At 44.1% G+C, this 19,345-nt stretch overlaps 1 protein-coding gene across 1 annotated transcript in view; it reads left to right on the top strand.

Moving 5' to 3' along the window:
- Window positions 1-647: 647 nt before the first annotated feature.
- Window positions 648-19,345, top strand: part of SIAH3 (siah E3 ubiquitin protein ligase family member 3) — a 169,317-nt gene continuing 150,619 nt past the window's right edge. The window contains exon 1 of the mRNA XM_040422372.1: window positions 648-782. Within this exon, the coding sequence (XP_040278306.1) occupies window positions 648-782 (135 nt within the window). The remainder of the gene's footprint in view (window positions 783-19,345) is intronic.

Genomic DNA, 19,345 nt, shown 5'->3' with positions numbered 1-19,345 from the left:
CTGCATTTTCCAGCATCCAGAGATTTGCAGGTGATGATGAAGATCACACCAGTGGCACTGCATGTAAATCTTATTTAACAGCTACTATCAAATCCCCATCCTAAACATAAAAAGAACCATTACAGCTGCTTGTAAGAAGTGTAAACCACAGCTGATCTGCTCTTTAACTTTCACTGAGTTTTTTTTATGCTTGCTTCTTTTTTTTCCTCTCCTGATGCTAAAAGGAGCTGAGAGAGTGAAGTGAGTCAATTAATAAATGAAGACATTAAGCAATCCATTTTTGCAGTCTTGTGTGCAAGGGTGGGTAGGCTGTTCTGTAATGGGAAGATTAATGTGATGCGCTGATGTATGGTAATGTGCTATAGTACGGTCTCCAGCACTACCTCTATTCATCAGGGAGCTTCAGCAGGAGGAGGCATTGGTTATTGGCTGCCTGTGCTCCTCAAGGATAGCATTCCTGCTCTTTTCATTGGTCACTAGACTGCTGCAAGATCCTAAGCATCTTATTTTGATGATAAATATGAAGGCATGCTAGGCTGTGCAGGAGTGTAGTGCTCACACAAGGCTACACTCCTCCTCTCCAGGACTGACAGCCTCCTCTCTTTCCATAGCCCTGAACAAGACAGGAGAAAAGGCAGAAAGTTGTGATGCTTTTCTTTACTCAGTGCTTTGGGGCAGTGTTAGATCTTATTCACCTGAGGCTTCAGCATCATCAGGCAAAGAGAGTCTTCTCTTCAGCTGGACAACTGGTCTGTGTGGTTACCCCAACACAAAACTCAAAGGTGAGTCAACCCCAGATAGCTATGGCTAGTCACCACACTTGTGCATTCATCTGAAAGAAATGTCAGATTTTCTTCTTTTCCCTTCTTCTGCTCAGCAGCACTATTGATTCCTTGCTTCTCTCCCTGCTCGGCTGCTCTGCTAGTGTGTTATGTAAGAGGTGATTTTCGGAGCATTCATAATAATAGGATTCCTAATTTCATTTGCATTTAAAAATACATCTGCAGGGCAAATGTGTCTTATTAAGCTGGGAATGCAATGGCATCAAGTTTCCTTGATGTGGTGAAGGCATGAGAAGGTGTTTGCATTGCTGCTGTAGATGCACCCTAGCTGATAGCTTCGATCTCCTGCTTGATCACTTATGCCATAGGTGCAGGATAGTTGGACAGATTGAAGTCCTAAATGATGGTGTCCAGTCTGGGGTTGTCAGAAGTTTCTGCTTGTACATAATATTGGTATAAATCCTGCTACGCACTGGGTAGAGTAGCATCTGCCTATGGTCAATTACAATCTTAGGACATGTATAAACTCCCAGCAAATAGATAGTAAACTGTTGGTAATACCTGGCTGTATCTGTGCTGGTAGTATATAGGTCTGATAGAGAACGGAGATCATAATTGCCACTGTGTACAGCAGACTGGATAGCTGTTATCAGAGCTCTCCATGGCTGGTGGTGCTGAAGCTGAGCAGTTCCCTATGTGAAGTGCAACTGTCAGGGAAATGCCCTACTTCTCTTTACTATGAACCCTTGTGTAGAACCTCTGGTCTGTCTATCTCTCTGTCAGTTTATAGAGGTATACTGAGAATAGAACTGTTATCAGATCCTGCCTTTATATGCTGATACATAATGCCTAAGAGGTGACAGTCATCCAGTGATGTAAATTCAGGTGGACAGTAATTTGGAAGTATGTATCCTTACACTAATGTTTTATGGCTCATTAATTGAGGTAGGTATTATTCGATTGATGTTACTATCAATCAGCACATACTATGTACAGTATGTGGTGCACCTGAATATGGTACTGTGTAGCAACTATCCTGCTTTATGCGCATGCTGTTGATTGACTTTGTATCTTTTTTGTTATTATTGTGTATTATCTATATAATAAAATATAAATAAATAAACACTTGATTGTAAAGACTTTTGTGGATGAAATCAGCAGCAGCTTTAATTCACTGCATGCCTAATATAAATTGTGAATCCATTAGGGAAATCTGCATCAGCAACTTAGCTTCTGCATATATGTATATATATCTCATTCTGTAGTTTAGTGAGCGTGCCTATGTGTGGGAAGCAGGTAGAGATGTAAACAAAGAGATGTGGGATAAAGAATGTGCTACAATCAGTCAATGGCAAAGAGCTGCTCTGACAGGTCCCTTTTGTTAGGGACCTTGAAACACACTATTAGATGTGATTTGCTGGAATTAAAAGCTTTAAATTGCTTGATGTTCTCACGCACTGTATCTTAATTGTGTAATAGTGTGCCCATTGCTAGCATTCTTTCCCCCAGTAAATGAATTTGCTTGTGCTGAAAACACGACAAAGCCATCTATTCATGCAGTGCTCAGTCTAATGTTCACTACTACAGTAGAATGGAGTAATATGCATGGCAATGCTTTTATACGAATTACAAGGAAACTGATTAGATGTCATCTTTACTCACTCATATCTAGGAAGCCGAAAAAAGTACATTTGCCTGGGCGCTAAAATCCTGCACACATAGTTATCAAGAACATAGGTCAATGGTAATTACTTTATGGTGGACATTGCTAGTTGTCAAGTATAGCGGTGTGGTGAACAACAGGTCTATAACGGTAGGTTCACAAGGAGCTTTTAGGTAGATTTTTCAGCCAAAGCCTGAAGTGGATTCCAAAGGAATTGGAAATAGGACTTCTCCTTCCTGCTGGATACACTTCTGACTTTCGCTGAAAAACCTGCAGGAAAATCTGCCTCAAATCCTCCTCCAAACAATTCCTACCCTAAGAGTTTCTGGACATGCTTCAGTCAAAGCACAGTATCCACCTGTGGAGTACTGCTAATTGTTGTGCTGCACCTGTATTAGCTGTGCTTTTACCATGAGTTGGCCACATTGTGGATGGGCACCCAAAAGGTATGCAAATGCATGTTTGTGAGTATTTAATCAGAATTAGTGTTGGTCGAGCACCAAAGTGCTTGTGTGCAACACTTCCCAATGCTCGGGTGCTCTACAGATGATTTTATCTTTATATATACACTGCCTATCAAAAAAAAAAGTCGCCACTCTGTGGTGGCCAATCCATGTGTGAAAATGATGTCTCATGCTCCCTGAACCACTCTTTCACAATTTGAGCCCGATGAATCCTGGCATTGTCATCTTGGAATATGCCCGTGCCATCAGGGAAGAACAAAACCATTGATGAAATAACCTGGTCATTCAGTATGTTCAGGTAGTCAGCTGACCTCATTCTTGGAGCACATACTGTTGCTGAACCTAGACCTGACCAACTGCAGCAACCCCAGATTATAGCACTGCCCCACAGGCTTGTACAGTAGGCACTAGGCATGATGGGTGCATCACTTCATCTGCCTCTCTTCTTACCCTGATGCGCCCTTCACTCTAGAACAGGGTAAATCTGGACTCATCAGACCACATGACCTTCTTTCATTGCTCCAGAGTCCAATCTTTATTCTCCCTAGCAAATTGAAGCCTTTTTTTCTGGTTTGCCTCACTGATTAGTGGTTTTCTTACGGCTACACAGCTGTTCAGTCCCAATACCTTGAGTTCCCTCCGCATTGTGCATGTGGAAATGCTCTTACTTTCACTATTAAACATAGCCCTGAGTTCTACTGTTGTTTTTCTTCGATTTGATTTCACCAAATGTTTAAGTGATCGCCGATCACGATCATTCAGGATTGTTTTCCCTCCACATTTCTTCCTTGAATACGATGGGTCCCCACTATCCTTCCAGTTTTCAATAATGTGTTGGACAGTTCTTAACCCAATTTTAGTAGTTTCTGAAATCTCCTTAGATGTTTTCTCTTCTTGATGCATGCCAATGATTTGACCCTTCTCAAACAGACTAACATCTTTTCCACGACCACGAGATGTGTTATTCGACATGGTTGTTTAAGAAATGAGAAGCAACTCATTGCACCAGTTGGGGTTAAATAACTTATTGCCAGCTGAAGGATAATCGCCCATGCAGTAATTATCCAATAGGAGGCTCATAACTAATTGCTTAGTTAAATCCAGGTGGAGACTTTTTTTTTTTTGGACAGGCAGTGTGTATATAATTTTTTTTATTTTTTTTTGTAATTACACATTTTCTACAATTACTAAAAAATATATAGAATATATCAATTGAATTTAGCCTCTATTTCTGAAGGGATTCGAACTCACAACTTTCTACATTACAGCACAGAATTTTAACCACTACACTATAGAGCTGCATGGCCAGTTACTAAAATAAAAAAAATAAAAAATGAGACTTTAGCTGTTACTAGTAGTAAGTATTCCTATACAGCAGAAGTCTCATATTTTTATTTTTTTATGACAGGCCATGTAGCTGTATAGTGTAGTGGTTAACATTCGTGGCTGTAATATAGAAGGCTGTGAGTTTGAATCCCACCAGAAATAGAGGCTAAAGTAGATTTAAATACACTGACTCAAACACACGCGATATTCAGCTGAGCATAGGGATGCTTGTGCCGAACTGGTGTTCAGCTGAGCATGCTCGCCCAACACTAATTAGAATCATTGGATAATTCCACAGTTACCCCAAAAGCTTTTTTTTTTTTAAAGCTTGAGTATATAATGTCTGTATACAGAATGTAAACTGTCATAGACAGCTTAAATTATAAATAACAATAATACAGTTGGACTGAGCTTGCTAAGCTAAGAAAACATTCAGGTTTATCAGGCATGTGAAGTACTCATGCATTCTTTGTCCATGAATAAAATGCAAGGACATTTGCCAAAGTGAGCCTTCTAATAATGAACAAAAAATTTGAATTTTTTCCATGCTTTCTATGAAGGCACATGGTTGTTTGCTAATTGACTACACACATCTTTGCAGCCATCTAAAACAGGGATGATCAACCTGCGGCCCTCCAGCTGTTGCAAAACTACAATTCCCAGCATGCCTGGATAGCCTAAAATAGCTGTAGGCTATCCAGGCATGCTGAGAGTTGTAGTTTTGCAACAGCTGGAGGGCCACAGGTTGGGCATGCCTGATCTAAAATAAAAAAGAAGCAACTTTATTAATAGTCTTCATATGTAGGTACCACCAGTTTAAGGTAAAATAATGCAATATTTGCCCCTTATGATCTTCTCATGTTTATGCTCTTCTGCAATCTTCACATACATTTGATTTTTTTACTTGCTCCTGAAAGATATTACAGCACGAGCTGTATATTATTCACTGTGCACAAATCTGTTATAGCCCCCCTCCCTGGTTACCATGTGCCATTTACAATACTGGTCTACTGTTTGTAATCTGCATAGCTTCCTAATGACTGTGTGCAGTTTTACCATCAATGTTGTATTGCTTTACTACATCTAGATAAAAAATTAAGAAACTTTGCTAATAGTATTGGTTAAAAAAAAAATTGCCAGCTCATACTCTACGCAGAGCTATGTGTCTCCATGGTTACAGACTACAAACAAACCCTGTGTAGTCTGATCCTGCAGTTATACTCACTTCCATAAAGAAGCATGAAGATATATATTATAGTCAAATGATCCTCCTAGGGTTATTTAGCATACTAGGGCTGCCATTATTTTACTCTGATACAACAAATGCAGATTTCCATGGTGCTCTGTATACAACAGGTACTTAATACATCAGAAAATAAAAACTATAGGGTTAAGAGCGGCGTTTTAAATACCTTAATAACCCCTATATGTGATGTTTGCCTGCCAGCCCGCCCCCTTCCTCGCCAATGACATGCCCACTTCTTTAGATGTGGCGTGAGCAGGAAAAAGTTGCAGATTGCGGCACAACTAACCACTGCGACGCAAAATGCGCCAGAAATACACCTAATATAGGCATATTTCTAAATAATAAATGACCCCGTATGTTAATGGTTTGTACAGTAGAAGTTGGTAAGATGGAGCATCCTCTCTGAGCCCAAAAGCAGGATGAAATAGCTATAAGGGCGTAGAGAGCTTCCTTGACACTCTTTGTGGAATGCTATGGAAGTCATTTTACTGAAAAACACCTATAATTTATAAAATGAACAGCAGGGATACAATATAAGCACTTTACAAGAATGAAGACATTAATATATATGTACCTTTAAAATATATTTAATTCTACAGAACAGTCCCTAATGCATCTGTGTCAGGGGAAGTATGAGAGCTAATAGCATGCAGGGAATGGTTTAAAGTGTCAAGGTTTTGTCATAGACTGCTCTCATTAATCATATGCTGATGCTTTTATCTTGTAAAGCTTTCACATTTCACTATACTTTATGATAAACTAATGTACATTATTTGGAGATATTCCATAGAGCTAACAGCTCTCTGGCCCTTAAAGATTAGAGGCCCAGGCTGAATGCCTTGAGAGGATGTTATCATCTTATACAGAGGGGAGAATGGAGAAGATTACACAGCCCAAGTTTTAGGCTTCTAAGGCTACTTTCACACTCCGTCATGGATCTGCACAGACGGATCCTCACCGATAATACAACCACATGCATCCGTTCAGAACGGATCCGTTTGTATTAACTGTAACATGCAAAAACGGATCAGTCTTGAACACCATTGAAAGTCAGTGGGGGACTGATCAGTTTTCTATTGTGCCATATTTTGTCAGTGAAAACGGATCCGTCCCCATTGACTTACATTGTGTGTCATCAGCGTTTTGGTGTCCGCCTCCAGAGCGGAATGGAGGCGGAACGGAGGAAAACTGATGCATTCTTAATGGATTCTTATTCATTCAGAATACATTAGGGCAAAACCGATCCGTTGTGGACCGCTTGTGAGAGCCCTGAAACGGATCTCACAAGCGGACCCAGAGACGCCAGTATGAAAGTAGCCTAAACAGTTATGTGTTCTAAATGTGTCAGAATAATTGAAAACTTCTAATGAAAGGTTAAAGTGTTCCTAAATCAGATAAGGTTTATTAAAACCTATTCCAAATAAATAATGCCTTTTGTAATGTAACTTTTACTTGCAAAACAGGGACCTGAAGTTCAGGTGTCTATTGCACTTTGCCATCTGTACACATGGGAGACATACACATGGGGGCTGCACTGAGCACCATACAGGAAGGAGCACACGTTGCTGCTCCTGTCTGTTCAAGCCCTGCTCTGCAACAATGTGGTGTGTAGTAGAATCCATACACCATACACAGCTATGTCAGTGCTTGTATGAGTGTATGGATTGCAAAGCACAATAGGCACCTTAGCTTCAGGTGCCTATTTCACAAGGAAAAGTAAAACAAGATTTAGATTTATATGAAGCTGGCAGTTCAGGGGACATGATCTTTCTGCTGCAGCTCAGAGGGTGTGTACTTTGTGCGGCAGCTCTTTCCGTATGACAGCTCAGGAGGAAGATGAAGGGCAGAACTGAGCATGTGGATCAAGTGAGGTGGCAGAAAAATATTAAAATAACAAACAGTGGATGGCCATATACAGATACATTTTATTGAATAATTCACTGCTATACTATATTTTTAATTACATGCAATTACAAAAGTATTCAGCTTCAGATGCTGGTTTGAAAACTGCAGAATATTTTTAGTGGGACAACCCCTTTAATCCCTTCCCGACCAGCGCCGTAATAGTACGGCGCAGCGGGACGTGACTTAAGATAAGATAAGATGCCTTTATTGTCACTGTACAATACAATGTAATACAATGTACAATACAATGAAATATTGTTTGGAGCAATCCTAGATGCCATGGACAGAGGAACAAGAACTGACATTTAAATTAAAGTATTATAGTAGAAAAAAACAACACATTGCACTAGAAAGCATTACTATTCATAGTTCACAGCATATATATAGCAATAGCAAAGTAGGAAGTGTTTATGAGTATATATACACACTGATTCAGACACCACTGCAGACAAGAGATCATCATGGGTTCACGAATGCAGCAGTAACTTTCAGTCTGTGGTAGTTTCTATCCTAGGAAGGGGCAATAATCTCAGAGCATTTAGGAGACTGATTGTTTTGGGGTAAAAGCTGTTCTTCAGCCTAGTGGTGCGGGCATGTAGGGCTCTAAGACGCCTACCAGAGGGTAGGGGAATAAAAAGGCTGTGGCCGGCGTGAGTTGGATCCCCGCAGATAATGTTTGCCCTGTTGCTGCAGCGAGCAGTGAAGATGTCCTCCAGTGATGGTAACTGAGTACCAGTGATTCTGCCAGCCATTCTGATGATGCGCTTGAGGGTCTTCTTGTCCTCAGTAGAGCAGCTGGAGTACCACACTGTAATGCAGTATGTGATAACAGATTCTATGGTGCACCTGTAAAAATTGACTAGCAGTTGTTTTGGAAGTTGTGCTTTCTTCAGACTCCTCAGAAAATGAAGCCTCTGAAGGCCTTTTTTGGTCATTTCTGTTGTGGTTTTTTTTTATCTATGACAGGTCCTGACTAATATGAACTCCTAAGAATCTGAAACTTTGAACTATCTCCACGTTTCCACCATTTATGCTAATGGGATGGTGTCTCTTTCGTTTCTTCTTCTTAAAATCCAGAATCAGCTCCTTTGTTTTCTTGGTATTGAGTATGAGGTTGTTGTTCTTACTCCATCTCTCTAGGTTCTCAACCTCTTTCCTATAGGCTGTTTCATCATTGTTGGAGATCAGGCCTATCACGGTCGTGTCATCTGCAAATTTTATAATTGGTATTGTGAATAGGTTTGCAGTCATTTGTGAAGAGGGAGTAAAGGAGAGCGCTCAGGTACTTTCACACTAGCGTTGTTAGAATCCGGCAGGCAGTTCCGGCAAGCCGTATACAAATTGACAGCTTTCTTTTCCGGATCCGTTAGACGGATCAGGTGATATACCGGATCCGTCTCATCCGGTATTATCTGGAATAACGGATCCTGTATTTGATTTTTTTCAAAGATCAAAAGCGAAAGTAGCGCCTCCTATACTTGCATGCTTCATTCAGAATGCATTAGGACAAAACTGCGTTCGGTATTGAGACTCTTTAACGCATTTTAATACCGGAAAAGAATAACGCTAGTGTGAATGTACCCTAAAAGTAAAGGAACTGCACTGACAATGGTGTAGTTTCAAGGTTAGGACAGTACAGGACCTGTGATGACATCATCAAAGGTCCTTTATCTCATGATGTATATAGAAAAACTGCAGGAGAAGCTCTTTCTCTACAACTCCAGCCTCCCTGAACATTTAATAGGGTAAACTGCTGTTGCCAGTGGGGATAAGTCACTGAATGATGATTGCAGGATGTGTGCAGTCCACTGCCTGTGACAGAGTGCATGGCATTTACCTACATACAGTGCAGAGACTATGAGAGTGTCAGGTGTACGTGCAATCATGTGATAGCTGAGTGTCTCAGGGGCAGAACAGAGATGCTGGGTTTAGTAGATCTTGATCATCCCTGTCTCTGTAAAAAAAAAAAAAGGGCATGTCCACGGATTAGGGGGCACAATATTTGGTTTGCCTTTAGTGCTGGTATCCTACACTGCGCCACTGCAAGCACAGCATCTGGAACCAGCTTTATAATGGCTAGAAATGAAACATGTCAGATTTGCAAAAAATGGCCAGGGCAGGAAGTTGAAAACTGGCCCGGGGTAGAAAGGGTTAAAGTACATAACAAAACATTTTTCCATCATATTTAGAATAGGTTTCAAAAAAGTGTATCTGAAGGTTTAAATACACTTTACAGGGGTTCTCTGGGAAATAAGATTAAAATACTCAAATATTACTTTATTATAAATATATTCCCAAATACCTTCTAATCATTAGGAGAAATAAAATGGCCGCTGTCCTCTTAGTACAGACAAAACCTGTCCTAATCGCACAGCAGCACGTTACTTCACAACACTGAGGTAAAGAGCTGCCTCATCCTCCTCTCTGCTCTACCCTTACATGTCTGCATGTCTGCACCCAAGACGGGTGACCGTTTTACTGTCCAGCCCAAGGAAAATCTGCTCAGTAGGGCAAATCATCAGCTTGGGCCTGAACACATGTGTTTTAACTGAAACAAAACTGTAGTTTTTCAGTTCTGAACATGTAAGCATGTTCTCAGGTGATCCTGCTTTTATAACATATAACATATTGAGGAGAATTTATTAAGGGGGTGTCTCACTTCAGCAAATGGCATTTGTCATGTAGACACTTACTAATGTATTACGATTGTCCATATTGCTTCTTTTTTATTTTACACTGCTCACATCCAGAGGTTACGTCCACCCTGGAACCTAGCAAAGGTGGCCGTGTTTCCACACTATAGGAAAAGGGACCGGCCTGTCTAGGATTTTGGGGGTGCACATGGGCACGCATACGCATCAGCTCCTGTCATGGCTACCATTGTAACGAAAATACAAGACTGGAAACAAGCGGTGTATAATGCGGTTGAAAAATGAACCGAGCCAGCAAAGGAGGAAATATAGATAATAGCAATATATTAGTAAGTGCCTTGTATTAACTTTCTCTACATGATAAACGCCATTTGCTGAAGTGAGACAACCCCTTTAAGGTTACATTCACACGAACAGGGTGTTTTGCGGATCCGCAATTTGCGAAAACACGGATTCCGGCCCATGTGCATTCCGCAAGAATAGGACATGTTCTATTTTTTTTTGCGGGGCCGCGGCATGGAACTACGGATGCGGACAGCACACAGTGTACTGTCTGCATCTTTTGTGGCCCCATAGATATGAATGGATGCGGACTCATTCATACGGTCGTGTGAATGTAGCCTTAGACTAAGGCCTCATTCACACATCACTGAAACACAGACTTTAATGGGTGTATTCACACATCAGTGGTTTACCACTGTCACTGGGTATGTGGTGACATCACAGAATCATGCCCTATTTTGTCCACCGTAATTTATGTCAATTTCTGGCGCTTATTATAGAAATGTATTGGACCATGATGGACCTGCCCTCTGCCATTAAGTCCCACCAGCTTTTGAGAAAAGTGACAAGAGCAGCTTAAAAAGGGCAAAAATCCCACAAATTTTAGAGTTTACACAAATATTTACACTTTTTTACCCTTAAAGGGGTAGGATAGGTAATCATTATCACATCGGCAGGGGTCTGAGTCCCAGCACCCCCGCTGATCAGCTGTTTCAGGAAGCCGCCATGCTCACCGGAGCTCCGATGAGCACAGACGGCTCCCGGCAGCTTTCCCAGCACAGAGCCGTACATCGTATAGCAGCTGTTCTTGGTAGTGCAGTCAATGGGGCTGAGCTGCAACTAGGCGGTGATATTAAACGGCCTAGGAAGAGCCCGCAGAGCTCACAGAGCGCCTGCCTCTTCTAACAGCTGATTGACGGAGGTCCCCGTGTCAGACTCCCGCGATCTGATAGTTATAACCTATCTAGAGGATAGGTCATCAGTTAAAAAGTCTGGAAAAACCACTTTAAGTGCTTGAAACCTTCTGCCTTGTAATAATATTCAGCAGATTCTCTACTTATTGATTCAGCCTTTATTGGAAAGCCACATTTACTAGTTCAGACTTCATTTCCCACTATCCCCAATCATTATAGGTTTGGTTCTCATTTCCCATCAGAAATACACGCAGTACTACTAATGTCATCAATTCATGTATTGAGTGTGTATTCTATAGCATAAAAAATTTAGAAAAAAACATAAGATGTTCTCATACGGTTTAATGTAATAGTATAATACAGTGTTTTTCTAGCAGAAGAACGGGAGGGGCAAGGGTGCACAGAGTGGCTTGGGCCCACCCTCGGTGACTGAACTGCTCAATTACATATGGATTAAAAGTACATTCTTCTCCAGAATCAAAAAAACTGATCACTAAGTGAAAGCTATCATTACCGTACATTCAGTTGAGTTAGCCCTACAAGGCATTGTGCCTGGTTTATCAGTGAATTTACTGGTGAAAGACTCCCTTTAATAATAATATAAATTATATTATTATATAATTTCAATTCTTATTAAAGGAAACCTATAATAATATAAATTATAGCAATAATTCCAGCAGGATCAAACCAATCATAAGAACCTAAATGTTATAGGTCTCGAGAACCTATTAGGTTTTTGACACTTAGAGGGACATTACCATCTCCCATACAAGTGAATAGAGTTATAGAAACAGCATAGCAAATCGATATGCTCTTTCCACGTCTCAACGGCTACAAATAGAGAGAAACTATAGAGAATGTCTCTGGAGTACCCCCTATGTCTGTGCATTACATCCACAGCCTATTGGTTTCAATGAGCGAGCATGTAATGCTTCATTTTTCCTGTGGGGGAGCTGCAGAGGACTTGAACACTTTCTGCAGCTGACTACTGAGAGCACTGGGTTACCCTTTGATCCCCTTATTTTCAAGTCACATGTATGGGAGCTACAGAACCAGTCTATACCTCCTCTTGCCACCACATCCAGGCAGAAGGAGGTCAGAGGTGTTCTGAGATAGGAAGATCTCTTTAAATAGGTTGTCCGGGCTATTACTATTGATGACCTTTCCTCAGGATAGATAAGTTATAGGCAAATGGCTATTTGCTGCATTTGTGTGAGGGGAGGTGGGGCTATACTGCTTATAAGTCGCAGCCTCCTCCTCACCTTACCGGCGGCTCATTTCTACATCACTTCCGGGCGCCTGTACGCACGTGATTATACGGTCTCTGCCTCTCATCGGCATCGATGTCTACATCCCAGCGTTCACGTCTTCCAGCGGTAAGATCGGGGCCTTGCGGCTTCATTCCTGGGCTGGGGGGGAGGGATCGGCACCGACACGCCGCACGTTGTTACCTGCACGTCTCGGCGGGCGGCAGAGCCGACTTCAATGTGTTCAGAGTCGCGCTCTGCTGCCTTTGGTTGTCCCAGCATGCCATCTGCTGGTCGGCGGTTTTATTACAGCTTACATTTGCCTGTCATGTCTTGATACATTCTGGTTATGGTTGTGTAGTATTACAGTGGTAAAAAAATAGCTATTTGCTGCATTTGTGCGAGGGGAGGCGGGGGTATACTGCTTATAAGCCGCAGCCCTTCTCCTAACCTTACCGCTCGTTTCTGCCCCACCCTCCCAAGTCCCCTTTTATTATAACTACTCAATGGGGTGGGCCCCTTTAGCCTACCCTCCGTATAGCAGTCTCGGCATACCCCTACTGCTTAGCATAGTAGGTAGGTAGGCGTACTTATCTTGAGCCGAACGAATACAAATAAATAAAAGGCGACGGCAGCATCTCCGGTCTCTTCTTTATTAATAGTACTTCAATGAATGTGCACACACAGCGACAAATGCAACGTTTCGGCTACATCGTTTAAACTAACCAATATACAACCAGGTATATTCAAGTCCTCATTTACATAGCATTATATATCATTAAAAGGACTTGAATATACCCGGTTGTATATTAGTTAGTTTAAATGAAGTGGGTGTTGTGTTGTTTAATGGATTGGCTACTTTACAGGTGAGGTTCTTTTTTGCACTATATTAGATTGGGCATTTATATGTGTTATTATGCTTTATTACCTTTAATGTTATGTGTATGCATTTCCCTGTGTTAGCTGGGTGTCAGGCCTGTCAGGGTGTAGTTTAGCCTCCCAGACGTTAGAGGGAGCTAGAGAGCCCTAGATATATATAGGAAGGCCCAGACAGGGGAGTGGTAGTTCATTCCAGGGGACTAGAGGAGTTACTTCGTCCACCTGAAGCTCCTGAGGCTAGGATTAGCTCAGTAGAGACACCCCAGTTGCAGGACAGCACCTCCTGGGAGAAACCCACAGTCCTTCATCATCCAAGCAAAGATAAGTAACCCTGATAGGCAGATGCTATATAGGAAGCAAAGCAAGGATTTAATACGAGAGGAAGATATATATATACCAAGGATTTAAGCCACCATTTAGGCATCCGGGCCTTGGGATTGAAGCCAGACAGGAGTTCTAGAAAAGGACAGTGTACGCTATTTCTGAGGAAAGGTACAACCTGATTCTGAGTGCATTGTGGATTTACCCTCTGAGTATCTTGCATAATTACTACCTGCCATCGTGTGGAATAAAGCCGGCTTGTAAAGCTGTGATCTAAAGGACTGTGTTACCATCTGTATGTACAAAGTTGGACTGTTCAGTAAAGCAACGTTTGGTTCACTATACCATCTGTGTACCTCAGTTATTCCAACTATAAATCGGTGTGCCACCGTTACAGGCACTGGCGTCACGAATCCAACAGGGACCTTGCCCCAGACACTCAAAATACCTCTAACACCCAGGGCACCTCATCCACCATCAGGCCTGGTCCCTACATACCGAGTGTGCCCCAGAGGAACTGTGTCTACCTCTCCTTCACTGCCGCATGCCTGTCCAGGGTTCTCCAATACAGTGAGCAACCCTCGATTGCCCATAACCGTGACCTCGCTTCGCTATACCCTGCAGGTCTGGCGTGCTGCATAAATTGGCGTCACAAACAGGATTTACGGAACATTCCTGACCCATTGCGGATATAAAACTGTGTGCTGAAAATTGCCTTAAAGTGACTAAGCCCTATTGTTTTATTAAAAAAGTGCTGGGCCAAAGAACTGTGCTAATTAGCGGTGTGAAGATAATATTTTCTGGACTGTTTGCTGCTTGTTTGAGCCACCGCTTGCTGTCAGTGAATAGACAGCCATTTTGCCACTTAAACCTGAGGTGGATTGCAAGTGCGCCCGGTGAACTGTTTGGCGCGAAAAAGAGGACTTTGGCGTGAAAAGAACCAGGCGGAGCCATCACCCAGCCGGCGAGGAGGAAGAACGCCGCCATGTCTGGAGGAAAAGGTGCCGCCTACCTGAGTCCCGGAGCTACGAGAGGCCGCGCCCACCTGCTGACGCTGTACGCAGGACGTCCGACGCCCGTAGCCACGCATCTCGCGAGACTTGGAGCGAGCACCACCGGAGTGAGTACTGACTTAAAACTTTTGCTGGCTCCCCCGATCACCTTACCGGAATCTTCCCGACCCCTGCCAGGGCACCGGAGGGACTCCCGTTAGTAGCCAAAGACTTTTCTGTGGGAAAAAAAAAAAAGTTATTATCATTGCCGCTCCGGTCCGCTCTGCTACATAGGGCCATACCCACCTAGCAACGCCATGCCCACACCTGAGGAAATCGGACAGGTGGCCCCAGTCGTGCCTTCTGAAGTATCCACAGCCGACCCTAGGGCCCCTGCCGCCGCGGCACCGCCAAGCCTGATGCCGCTAACTATGCCGTACTATTTTGGGGCCCCCTGGTTCCCACGTTATTCAGGGGAAGCCCACAAGTTAAAGGACTTTAGGGAACAGATACTGGCCTTGTTCCGGCTTTATCCCATAACTGCCGAACAGCAAATGGAGATCCTTTTAGCTCAGTTAGAAGGGGCCGCCCGCAGGGAAGTCATATCGTGGCCCCGCTCTGAGAAGAGTAGCCTGGAACAGATTTTTGATCGCTTGGGCACCACATTTGAGGCCAGAACGGTGTCAGAAGTTAAAATGTGTTTCTTCAGCAGAAAACAGCAGCCTGGAGAGTCGCTCCGCAATTTTGCCCTGTCCTTACAAGAGACACTGAGAGTTGTAGTCCAAGTGGATCCCAAAGAAGCTGAGGATCAGGACCGGACTCTTAGAGAGCAATTCATTGCGGGCATAAGTACTGAGCATTTAAAGGGCCAGCTACGGATGTTGTCAGCTCAACACCCCCATTGTACATTTTTGGATTTTAAGGAATTGGCCATCAGTATACTAGGCCAGAACCCTGCTCCAGGGCCAGCAGCCTTCCCTGAACCTCAGGCTTGTCAGCCAAAGATTGTTAATGTGGGGCCTGCAGAAGTCAGTCAGGTCACCCAGGCTCCAGTCACAGATGTAGTGGCAGCACTAATGGAGCAAGTGAACCATCTTACTCTCAGCTTAGAGAAGGTGTGTAAGAAGATAGCGGAGTGGGAGAGGCCACTGTTACTAGAGGATGAAGGCCCTTTTCCTCCAAGGCTCCCACCTGCCTATAGGGATGTATATCCAAAAGAACCTGATGGGCGACCGAGTTACCGGTCCAGAAGTAGAAAGCAGCCTGTCTGCCATCATTGTAAAAGATATGGACATACTGAATCAATGTGCTGGCAGTTAAACCGGGCAACCCCTGAGGCAGAGGACCGCCCCTCGGGAGGTAGAACAGTAGGTCCAAAGGATCCAAGCTGGATGCCTAAGTATGTAGGATCCCGTCCGAAAATTAATATATGTATCAACGGGATATCCTTTGAAGCCCTGTTGGACACTGGGTCACAGGTCACCACCATTCAACGGCCTGCCTTTGACAAATTCTGGGATCCAAGTCTCCTCACCCAGCCACCAGAGTCCTGGCTTGATATCATTGCCAGCAACGGTAAGCCCGTGAAAGTGCATGGGTATTGGGAACCTACCCTGCAGGTGGGAGATGCCACCCTGCCACAGCAAGGCGTGATTGTGGTACAAGCAGGAGATAAAGGAGGACACCCTGTGATATTAGGGACTAACGTCCTGAAAAATTGTTACTCTGAAGTGCTTGACGCATTAAATCAAACTATATCTTCAGCCTCACCTGCTTCCAGAAGAGTTATCCAAAAGACTATTAGTGTGCTGTGTGCTCAACAAAAGTTTGCCAACAAGAAAGGAGAAATTTGCACTGTCCGGATCCGGGATAACCGAGTAATTCTGCCTCCAAATTCCCAGATCATCCTGTGGTGCCGTGCGGTGTTAGGGATCCAGGGCCAGGACTATCAAGCCCTAGTGGAACCTATTCCCTTTGAAAATCATCCCTTCGTACGGACAGCCAAGAGCATGGTGACTGTGTCTCAAGGTAAAGTGCCTGTCCGCTTAATTAACTTTGGTGATCATCCCGTTACTCTCCTTAAACACTGCCCCGTTGCTCAGCTTTTTCAAGTGTCTTTCCAGGATGTAATCCGTCTGCCTGCCACGGAGGCGTCCCAGACCACACAGAGCAGCAGCACCCTTTCAACATCCTGGTGGGAAGAACTACATGTGGGGGACGAATCTACCCCAAAGGAGCAGATAGAGGGAGTCCTGAAGCTGGTGAAGGAGCACCACCAGGCTTTTAGCAAGCACTCCATGGACTACGGAGAGGTCAGTGTAATCAAACACACCATACCCACTGGCTCTCATCCTCCTATTAAGGAGAGGCACAGACCCATACCACCTACTACCTATCAGTCTGTGAAAGAGATGATAAAAGAGATGAAAGACTCTAATATAATCCGGGACAGTCATAGTCCCAGGGCGGCGCCCCTAGTACTTGTCCGGAAAAAAGATGGCAGCATAAGGTTCTGCGTGGATTACAGAAAAATTAATCAAATCACCCACAAAGATGCATATCCACTGCCACGCATTGAAGAGTCCTTGACTGCCCTGGGGTCATCAGCCTATTTCTCTACCTTGGACTTAACCAGTGGGTACTGGCAAGTACCCATGGCCCCAGAAGATCGAGAAAAGACTGCTTTCACTACACCTATGGGCCTGTTTGAATTCAATTATATGCTGTTTGGACTGTGTAACGCTCCAGGAACGTTCCAGAGGCTGATGGAACATTGTTTAGGCCATAGGAATTTTGAGACTGTACTCTTATATCTGGATGACGTCATTGTATACTCCAAGACGTATGAGGACCATTTAAAGCACCTGGGTGAGGTGTTTCAAATTCTTGCTAAATATGGCCTCAAAATCAAGCCATCCAAGTGCCACCTGCTGAAACCAGCGGTCAAATACCTTGGGCACGTGGTCAGTGCCGAAGGAATACAGCCTGATCCTGATAAACTTGCTGCTGTCCGCAACTGGCCTACTCCAACGACCGTGAAAGAGGTGAGAAGCTTTCTCAGTTTTGCAGGGTACTACAGGCGTTTCATCCCGCATTTCGCACAAATTGCGGATCCCATCCAGGAACTGTTGAGGGGGCATCCAAAGAAGAGCCCGAAAACCCCTATTCCTGTTGAATGGAACCAAGAACGAGAAATTGCTTTTCAACTCCTAAAGAAGAAGTTGACTGAACCCCCTGTTCTGGGTTACCCAGATTATCAGAAACCGTTCCTCCTCTACACGGATGCCAGTAAAAGAGGCCTGGGGGCCGTGTTGGCTCAAGTGCAAGACAACAAAGAAAGGGTAATTGCCTACGCCAGCAGATCTCTGAAGGGAGCTGAAAAGAATGACCAGAATTACAGTACTTTCAAGCTGGAGTTTCTTGCCTTAGTGTGGGCTGTGACTGAAAAGTTCAAAGACTATCTCGCTGCCACACCGTTTGTTGCCTTCACGGACAATAATCCCCTGGCGCATCTGAACACGGCCAAGTTAGGGGCACTGGAGCAAAGATGGGCCTCCCGCCTTGCCAACTATGACTTTACTGTGAAGTACCGGGCAGGCCGCTCCAATGATAATGCTGATGCCCTGTCGCGGCTTCCCACTACAGAGGCCCCAGATGAGCTAAAAGATGCCTGGGAAGAAGTGGAAATGCCTGCGTTCTACAATAAATTCGCCCAGCAGGATAATATCCGTACTGAAAATCTCCCTGCTGCTGATCCTCCCTCATCAGATGATCCTGAGTCCAGAGGCGATCAAGAAAGATGGATTAGGCTCCAGTCCGAAAGTAGAGTCCTCAGTGAACTGCTCGACTTCCTTACCAGTGGGAAAATCCCTGAGAGAATCCGCAGGAAGAGTGCAGACCCAGAACTAGTGAGACTGTGGAGACATCGCCACCAATTATTCCTTCAAAGAGGTCTGTTGCTCAGAAGGAGTCTGGATCCAGTGTCCTGTGATAGAGTTTACCAAATTCTCCTGCCACGTCGGGATGCCAGCCTGGTACTGGACATGTACCACAACCAGTCCGGACACTTCGGTGTGCAAAAGACTGAGGCTACCATACGGAGGAGATTCTATTGGATTGGGATGAGAGAGGATATCGAGAAATGGTGCCGAGAATGCACTGCCTGTGCTGTGGGGCGGACTGAACGCCATGAACAGAGGGCGCCTCTCCATCCTATTGTAAGTACATCTCCTCTAGAACTTGTCGCGATTGATCATGTGAAGTTGGAGCCGAGTCGCTCTGGGTATACTTATGCCATGACTATAATTGATCACTTCACCAAGTTTGTCGTAGCAGTGCCTGTGAAAGACCTGACAGCCAAGACCACAGCGGAGGCGTTCTGGAAGCATTTCCTGTTGCCCTACGGCTGCCCAGAGAGGATCCTCACGGACCAAGGGTCTGCGTTTGAGTCACAGCTGTTCCAGGAGATGTGTCTGCTGCACAACTGCCAGAAAGTCCGGACCACCGCCTATCATCCGCAAGGTAACAGACTCTGCGAAAAAATGAATAAGACTCTCATTGAAATGTTGAGAGCAGTACCCCCTGAGACGAGGGGTGATTGGCCTACTCTGTTGCCGCAGCTCATGTACACTTACAACAACACCACCCATTGTTCCACCGGTTACACCCCGTTC

This window comes from Bufo bufo, chromosome 3, assembly GCF_905171765.1.
Source record: "Bufo bufo chromosome 3, aBufBuf1.1, whole genome shotgun sequence".
NCBI classification, from domain to species: domain Eukaryota; kingdom Metazoa; phylum Chordata; class Amphibia; order Anura; family Bufonidae; genus Bufo; species Bufo bufo.
This window is presented reverse-complemented; position numbering and strand designations above follow the sequence as displayed.